The 7894-nt window shown below is 46.9% G+C and overlaps 1 protein-coding gene across 2 annotated transcripts in view; it reads right to left on the reverse strand.

Moving 5' to 3' along the window:
* Window positions 1-6852: 6852 nt before the first annotated feature.
* RBFOX2 (RNA binding fox-1 homolog 2) overlaps window positions 6853-7894 on the reverse strand; it is a 55782-nt gene continuing 54740 nt past the window's right edge. Inside the window, exon 12 of one of the 2 annotated variants that reach the window (XM_010171609.2) lies at window positions 6853-7100. In XM_010171609.2, coding sequence (XP_010169911.1) covers window positions 7056-7100 — 45 coding nt within the window. In that variant the 3' untranslated portion in view covers window positions 6853-7055. The remainder of the gene's footprint in view (window positions 7101-7894) is intronic. The other variant, XM_010171611.2, reaches the window with a different exon arrangement.

Raw genomic sequence — 7894 nt, forward strand, 5'->3', positions numbered from 1 at the left:
GGCTACACAGGCATTAAAGAAAACGCTGATACCATCATTTGAAATGGTTGTCTCTTTCCACACTAACAGGTTCAAACTTAGATTAGGCTTGGAGAGAAGGGGAAAAAAAAAAAGAAAGAAGAAAGAAAAAGGAAAAAGACTCCCTGTCAAATACTCAGCAAATGGCCCTTTTCTGCTAGTAAGCAGTGAGGGGAAAGGATGGCAGGGAAAAGTGAGGGTTACGGAGAGCTCGGTGCACGAACAGACAGGGCTGGGGTTTTGCCAGCGTGACTTGCCAAGGCTTCGCCCTTTATGACTGTTAAGCAGATCCTGTCTCCCAGCTCATTCTTCAACCAGCTTCCTTTCTTTGCGTTTTACCTGCCAGGGAGATGCACTAGTGAAATTCATCCAGATGCTCTGAAAAACAGACAACACGGGAGCCAGCAGACTGGTGTTTCTCTCTTTTATTTAAAAACAGTGCTTCATTACCATTTGCAAAGGGTTAGGAAGGGTTTCCCCCCTTGCTTAGAGTTTATAAAAGCCAGCAACATGATCAATAATTTATACACATGGATAGTAATACAAAAAAAAGGAATAAAAGCTAAAGATCTAACTACTCCGACCTTCACAATTCCAGCTACTTGATAATAATAGGAATAACCCAATGAATACTGTATGGTCTGAAAGCTACTATACAATATGATACTTAACAAGGGAGGGCGGGAAGTTAGAGGCTGTCACAAAGCCCTGGGATGCAGATACTGCTTCTCCAGAGTCAGCAGGGAAATGGGACCCTGGGCAAGCGGCTCGGGCATCCTAGGAAATGATCCAGGGGAAGGGAACGTATCTCACTTGGGACACATCCTGTTCCCCAGCGGTACCTGGCAATGGGAGGTGCTGGGGAGACCGTGTGAAGGGGCAAGTCCATCGCTGCCATTGGACGTGCTGTGGCATCTCAGCCTTGCACTGAAAATCTCCAAGTCTCAAGTAGATCAGCCTGTGAGGTCAGTAAAATACTCCACCAGCTCCATATCACTCTACAGCCCTGGTTCTCATTTGCTATCAGCCCCACGTTTTAGCTCCAGCTATTTACAAGCAGGATTTATCATATATTTAAAAAAAACAAACAAACAAAAAAAAAAAGACAGAGAGAGAGAGAAAAAAACACCAAGAAAAAACCCAAACCCAAATCTTATCCCCTGGGGTAAAAGAGGATTATTTCGTCACTTGATAGTGCAGCCAAATAAAGCTGCCAAAACTACAACACACGCGCACACACAAAATACTGTGAACAGAAAAAATAGGAAAACATGACCAAAACTGAGACTACTAATGTGGGAGGCTTGATTTCTGTAAGGAATTCACTCTTCAGGGAAGCAACAAGCCCCTCCACCAGCAGAGAACTGGGAATCTGGCAAGAGATTTATTGACCCACTTCAGAGAAAAAAAAAAAAAAAAGAAAAAAAGAAAAAAAGAATTAAAAAGAAAAAACATTCCTAAGATGAACCAGCATTTTGCTGACTTACAGCCAAATGAATATTTGGGTGGACGGCTTTAAACACCTGCAATCTCCTGGTGAGATCAGGCAAGATTTTTGGCTGATGCGTTCTTGCTCTACCACGAGTTGGGAGGCAGCATGGGAAGCTTGTCTCCTGCACAAGCCTGGACCAGCTGCAGCCTGCCACCCAGAGAGGACAACCCCTGGCAGTGCTTTCAACCACCGGCAAGAAGTTGCCTTCCAGGGTTAACAGCAGCAACAGAGACAGGACTTGGACATCCCAAGCCCTGAGTAGGCTGCCATCGAAGCATGTGCTGCAGAAGGATGGGGGCTATCCTACCAACTCCTGGCCAGAGGAAAGCGTACGGGGGAGAAACCCCAGAGCCTACTTGAAAAGGGCCCCATTTCACCCTCTGGCTGTCAGACTCCTGTTTGCCTTGTTGACTGGAGTTTTCATTGTACAAGAGAAGTTTACTGAGGTTGGAGGGCACAGAGGGCAATCATAAGGTGGGGTGGAGGGAAGGGGCTTTTCAGACATTAACATCACAAAAAATAGTGTTTTATGCAACAAAGAATCAAGTCTCACTGGTGTATACTACAAAAAGTTTGACATTTTCCAAAAGCATGACAAAATAAAAACACAAAGAAGTTTACACTGGATGTTCATCTTGTTCACTAGGTTAGTTTCCCCACCCCCCGCTCCTATATTAAAACAGTGCAAACAGGTAACACACTTTAAAAATCACCCCTCTGCACCAAGGCCAGCACCCCCCTGACCCTGCCAGGCTGAGGGCCACAGGCAGCCAGGCCATCTTGCCACGCTGCCTGCACGCTTTCCCTTTGGAGCTAGACTCAGCAAAAGCGCTCCCCAGAGCTGTTGTTTGGTTTTCCCTTTATAGAATTCCTAAGTGCTCCCCAAACCTGTTCTCCACGTGCCTCCTTCTTTGGGGCCAGGATGGGAAGATACAGATAGGGACAGGTTGGGGAAAAACGTGGGTAGCAGCTTCGATGCTCTGCTTTGTATTCCCTGCTGCCGAAGCTCTGGGTGCTGGAATTGAAACCCCAGCAGCCAGTGTCTCTCTTTGGGCAAGGAAATAGTTTCATTAACCGTTTCACAACTAGCACTCGAGCCAGCCATTCAGATAACCCTCCTCAGCTCTTGCTGTGCACTTCACATCCACAGATCTCAAAATGGATGAAAACAGGGGATAAACTTTCACTTCACTTTAGGGACGGGGAAGCGAAGTCTAAACCAGAGACACGACTGCTCCACAATGACCCCTGAGGATCACTGACAGAGCCCTGAGCAAAACACAGGCCTCTGACTCCTGAGCTAGTGCTCTCTCTCGGGCACTGGAAACAGCCAAGCCACAGCTAATTTAAAACATGGCTCTGTCTATAGGAACTCATGACACAGGATCCACATCACTGCTTAACCTGGGAATAGCTGGCTATAGCAGGCTCATGCTGACCTCCCTGTTGCCTCCAGGTCCCATCATGGCTTTTCCTAGAAGAGCCAGCCCACCTACAACAGTGCAGCCTCCCTAGCACGGGAAGTCACAATTCTGATAACATGCTGGTCATCAGTATAACTTATTCTCAGTAAAGAACATGCTATACCAGTAGAAGTCATCTTTGTACCAGCACAACTGTATCCACAAGAAAAGACGAACCAGCACATTAAATAAATCAACTCTTCAATCCAAAATTTTATCAGTGTAATATCATATGCTGGCCAGACCTATTGCAAGACAGTACAAACAGCAACACTTAAAGAAATGTATTTTCCTCTACATCAAGAGGAATCCTGGATGCCACCAGATTAGCAGGTGACAAACAGCAAGCTATTTGCCAGGCTGCCTGTGCAGTTTCCCTCGGAAAGCCACGCCCTGCTTTGCAAGGGACCTGTGACTGCAGACCCATCTTGGGGACAAGCACTAGCTGCCGTCAGTCAAATAACCCAGGGCCTAGTTTAATTTATTAAGTGTAATTCATTTTGCATAGGGAGATATAGGCTTTGTCCTCACTTCTTCAGAAGATGGATATAGCCATGGCTTGGCTACTCTGAATGCATCTCAAGTCAGTTCATAACACATCTGAGCGAAACCAGAGCTGCCGTGTGCCAAGAGGGAAGAAAGGCTGAAGAGCTCTCCCACCATGGCACAACACTCACTCGAGAAACCTTGCTGCACAATTCCAGCTGGCGTGCAAGGTTCTGGGAGGTCTGGTGCTCCAGAGACCTGGAATCAGCGAGCTCCCCGCAGCCCTGCAAGCATCCTCGCACCCCCTCTGCAGCTCACTGCTGCGAGCGGGAAGCTGGGCTATCAGTGAGCTGCCTCAGCAGGGATCTCACAGCATTAACTACAGAGTCAAGGAGACACCAGCTGGTCAATGCACTGGAGGAGTCTGGCAGGAAGCAACAGGAGCAGACCGGGCTCAGATACAGGAGGAATCAGGCTGGATGGTCTGGAGCAGATATTTCACACGGCAGGAGACCACAGCCCTGCAAAGGTTGGGCGCTTCTGCACTAAATCCCTCACATACACGGGTGGGCTGAAGCTGCCATGCATAGACTCTGCTCGGAGGCAGAAACGGGGCCGGCCTCCCTACTCCCAGAGAGGCCAGGTGGCGGGAGGGGACTGCAGGCGGCACTGCCAGGGCAGGGGAGGGCCCCGCTTTTTGGGAGCTGCAGTCAGAGCCAGCTGAACTGAAATGCAGAGAAGGGGCAGAGGGGCAAGCAGCTGCCCCCACGGGGTTCTGCAAGCTGCTCTTCTCTCACTTGCAGCCTGCAGATCGGCTGCATGAGGAACTGCCTGCGTGCAAGGGAAGGGACAGCCTCACTCAGCCTCTCCATCCCACAGAAGGGTAGAACAAGTCCAATAGAGGCTTTTGCTCAGCTCCAGAAGCCCTCTGGCTGCCCTGTGGTGGAAATGGCTCCCCTTGAATATGACTATTTCTACCACAAGTCCTCCCTCCCCTACCCCAACTCAGACATTAAAAGCCCCCATATGTCCCGAGTCCCCCCTCATTTCCTAGATTTTGTGAAAGCCCCAATATCCCGTTCCCCCCCTCCCCATTTTCAAACTAACTAAAATATTTATATATAAACAACAAAAAAAATTGTCATAACAGCAACAAACCAAACTTTGGCTCGGGAAAAAAAAAAGTTAAAAACCAACAATAAAACCAGGAAAAACCCAAAAGGTGGCCAACAGGCTGGCAGTTTGGTGTCCCCCTTTATCTAGCTATTTCTCCAGAGAATCAATAGCTTCAGGGTCTCTAGCTTAACTAATGGCTTCCTCATTCTTCCCATCTGAGGTGCCTCCTCTCTGCTGCACACAGAGAAGCTATGTCTATCGCTGGGGCAGAGCAAAAAAAATGTATGGTTGTGCATGGCTGGGCCAGTAACTAAAATATTTATATTATAAACAAAAAAAAAAATTGTCATAACAGCAACAAACCAAACTTTGGCTCGGGAAAAAAAAAAAGTTAAAAACCAACAATAAAACCAGGAAAAACCCAAAAGGTGGCCAACAGGCTGGCAGTTTGGTGTCCCCCTTTATCTAGCTATTTCTCCAGAGAATCAATAGCTTCAGGGTCTCTAGCTTAACTAATGGCTTCCTCATTCTTCCCATCTGAGGTGCCTCCTCTCTGCTGCACACAGAGAAGCTATGTCTATCGCTGGGGCAGAGCAAAAAAAATGTATGGTTGTGCATGGCTGGGCCAGGACACCTCCCTGGGAGCTCTGCTTGTTGACATTGCTTAGTGTTAAATGCAGGAGGTTTCCTATTCTGGTATCAGCAGTGGATGGAGAAGCAGGTTGACAACAGGAGCTAGAGAGGCTCCACCAACAGACCCACACTCCAAGTAGCCCTTCTAGGGTCAGTGAGCTCACCCCAGTACCAAACAAGGGAGTCGAGGCAGCCTAATGAAACTGAACTTCTGCCTTTCTCTAACATGGTTAGAGACCCTGCCTCTGAGTACTGGGGTGACTGGGAGCACTCTAGGAGCCAGCAGCTGAGCAGGGAGGTCTGGAGAGCAGCAACTTCCCATCACAGCACAGCTCACACTAAATGAGCTAAACTGCTGACTAAATCTAAAAATGCTGACTTTGAAACACAGCAAAATCACTGTACGTGAGAGAAGGGAGATGGTCTTTAGAGTCGTGGAGCTCTCCTCTAAGTCACCTATCTGCTTCCAAATCTTCTAAAATGTAGTGTCAATATGGACTCAGCAGACCCTGCAGGTGCACAACTTTTTGAGAGGTTAGGCAAAACAGACCCAGGGGCTGCAACACAACTATGTAAGGGTCTGAAATAGATTGCGGTGGGAAGTTCCTATGAATTCAGAGCTTGAACAAACTGCTTCTGCCTCCCCTTAAACTCCTGATAGAAACAAAACTACTTCAGGATCATGTTTAGATATAAAAGACCCTCTTCCACCACACAAACCTACATGCTTGCCCCCTGCCTCAGCAGCTTATACATGACTTGTTTTTCCTCACTTACGTTATTTGAAACGGATTACTTGCAGAAGCAGCTAAGGATGAACAGGAGAGACCTTGCACACCGGACCTCGGAGCACCCAAGCAGGGCACTGATGCACAGTTCTTCCTCTAGCTTGCTTTCTTCCTCTGCAAGGCTGTACACCATTCACCTCTGCAAATGTAATCGCTTGCTATCTGCAACCAACAGAGGTACTCTGGTGCTGCATTGCATCTGACACTCCTCGAGGAAATGGGAGGAAAGGGACAGCAAGGGAGAAAGATCTTGAAAAGGAGGAAGAAAAACTAAGATAATTACAGCCACCAGCAAGGGACAACAATCAGCTAGAGTAAGTTGCGTGTGTGAGGGAAAGATAATCCTCATCAACAACTCCTTCCAAAGTCTTGTCCCTTATACAGCAGGTAACAGCCAGTCTCTGGGCAGGTTGAGGAAATCTTCTCTTGCCAAGTCTAAAATCCTGACACTGTTGAAACTGTCCCAAACCTGTGCGTGTCAGATGGTGATAAAAATGAGCAAAGTCTCTGCATTTCCCCCACTTCCAAATGACTATTTCCCACCAGCACTTAAGTCCCAGCCACAGCCGAGAGTGCTTCCTTCTGCAGACCAGAAACATGGCAGGTGGAGACCTCTCCCTCACATCCTCCTGTCTCACAGGCACCAAGCATTAGACCCAGGGAAGTAACTCTGTCTGCGTGTTCCTGATTAATTGCATGATACCAGTTTCTAACAGCTTTCCTTATCACTAATCGCTTTTTCCGTGATTGGTAGGATAAGCTATGCACCAACATACAGACACGGAAATGCATTATTTACCACAGTTTAAAAAAAACCCCAAAATGAAAACAAAAAACAAAAAAATGCACAATCTTTGGAACAAAAGAATTAAAGGCAGAAATTTAAAGGAAAAAAAATACATATTCAAAGAACATAGTGAGGTATAAAAAAGTATTTTCTCTTTTGTTTTTTGTTTTTCCTCCTCGTCTTGCTATAGAGTTCCTCTACTAGTAAATATTGCAATAGCCAGGCCTCATGAACTGGGGGGGCTGTCCCACTTGCAGGGGGCTCACGTCACTTCAGTAGGGGGCAAATCGGCTGTAGCCACCTCGGTATAAACTCGCCTGTAGAAATTAAATGAGAGAAAAAAAAAAAAAAAGATATCATTAGAAGGCAAACTGTGAAGAAATACACAGGACAGCACCCGAATGCTCTCAGAGGGACTAATGGACATGTCCTGGCACTGACCCACCACCATCAGCCACCTCTAAGAAGCACAAGAGAACCACCTTGCCTTCAAAACCAAAGACATGGCTGAGGAGGACATGCTCTTGACCAGCTAACTGGATGTGAAGTTTGGCAAGTCTCGGTCAAAGGCAGTTCAGTACCAGAGATGGGACTCATGAGTCCTAATCTCCAAGTCATTTGTCTAGGGTGTCTCTATAGAGAGCAGAGACCAGGACTTCCAAGATGCTCTTCACCTCACCTTAAGGTAAAGGTCTAAAATAAACACAATGACCTGGTATCCTAGAAGCTTCCTTCATCAATTCTAAAGAGAATCCATGTGATAAGCAGAGGCTCAAACGGAGGTGGAACACTGCAGATATTTAGGTGTCTTTTTCTCTGAACACATTTGTATTCCAGCCTTTGCAACAGCAGATACTGCGCTGGCTAGAAGCAGATGGGCAAACGTGTGTTTTCAGCAAGCTGCTCCAGTCCCCTTCCAGTGCCAGTGTACCTCATTCCTGCCTTTGCATAACCACTGCTGGCAGGCAGGACATCGCATCCTTACACTGGTGGAAAAGGGAACCAAGTGGAACAGCTTTGCTGCAAGATGTCACAAGAACAACTTATTCCCTTCCTTTCTATAACTGGTTTCTCAACATGAGCCTTTAAAGATAATGAAAATGACAAGAAA

This window comes from Antrostomus carolinensis, unplaced genomic scaffold (genome assembly GCF_000700745.2).
Source record: "Antrostomus carolinensis isolate BGI_N321 unplaced genomic scaffold, ASM70074v2 scaffold8367, whole genome shotgun sequence".
Taxonomy (NCBI): domain Eukaryota; kingdom Metazoa; phylum Chordata; class Aves; order Caprimulgiformes; family Caprimulgidae; genus Antrostomus; species Antrostomus carolinensis.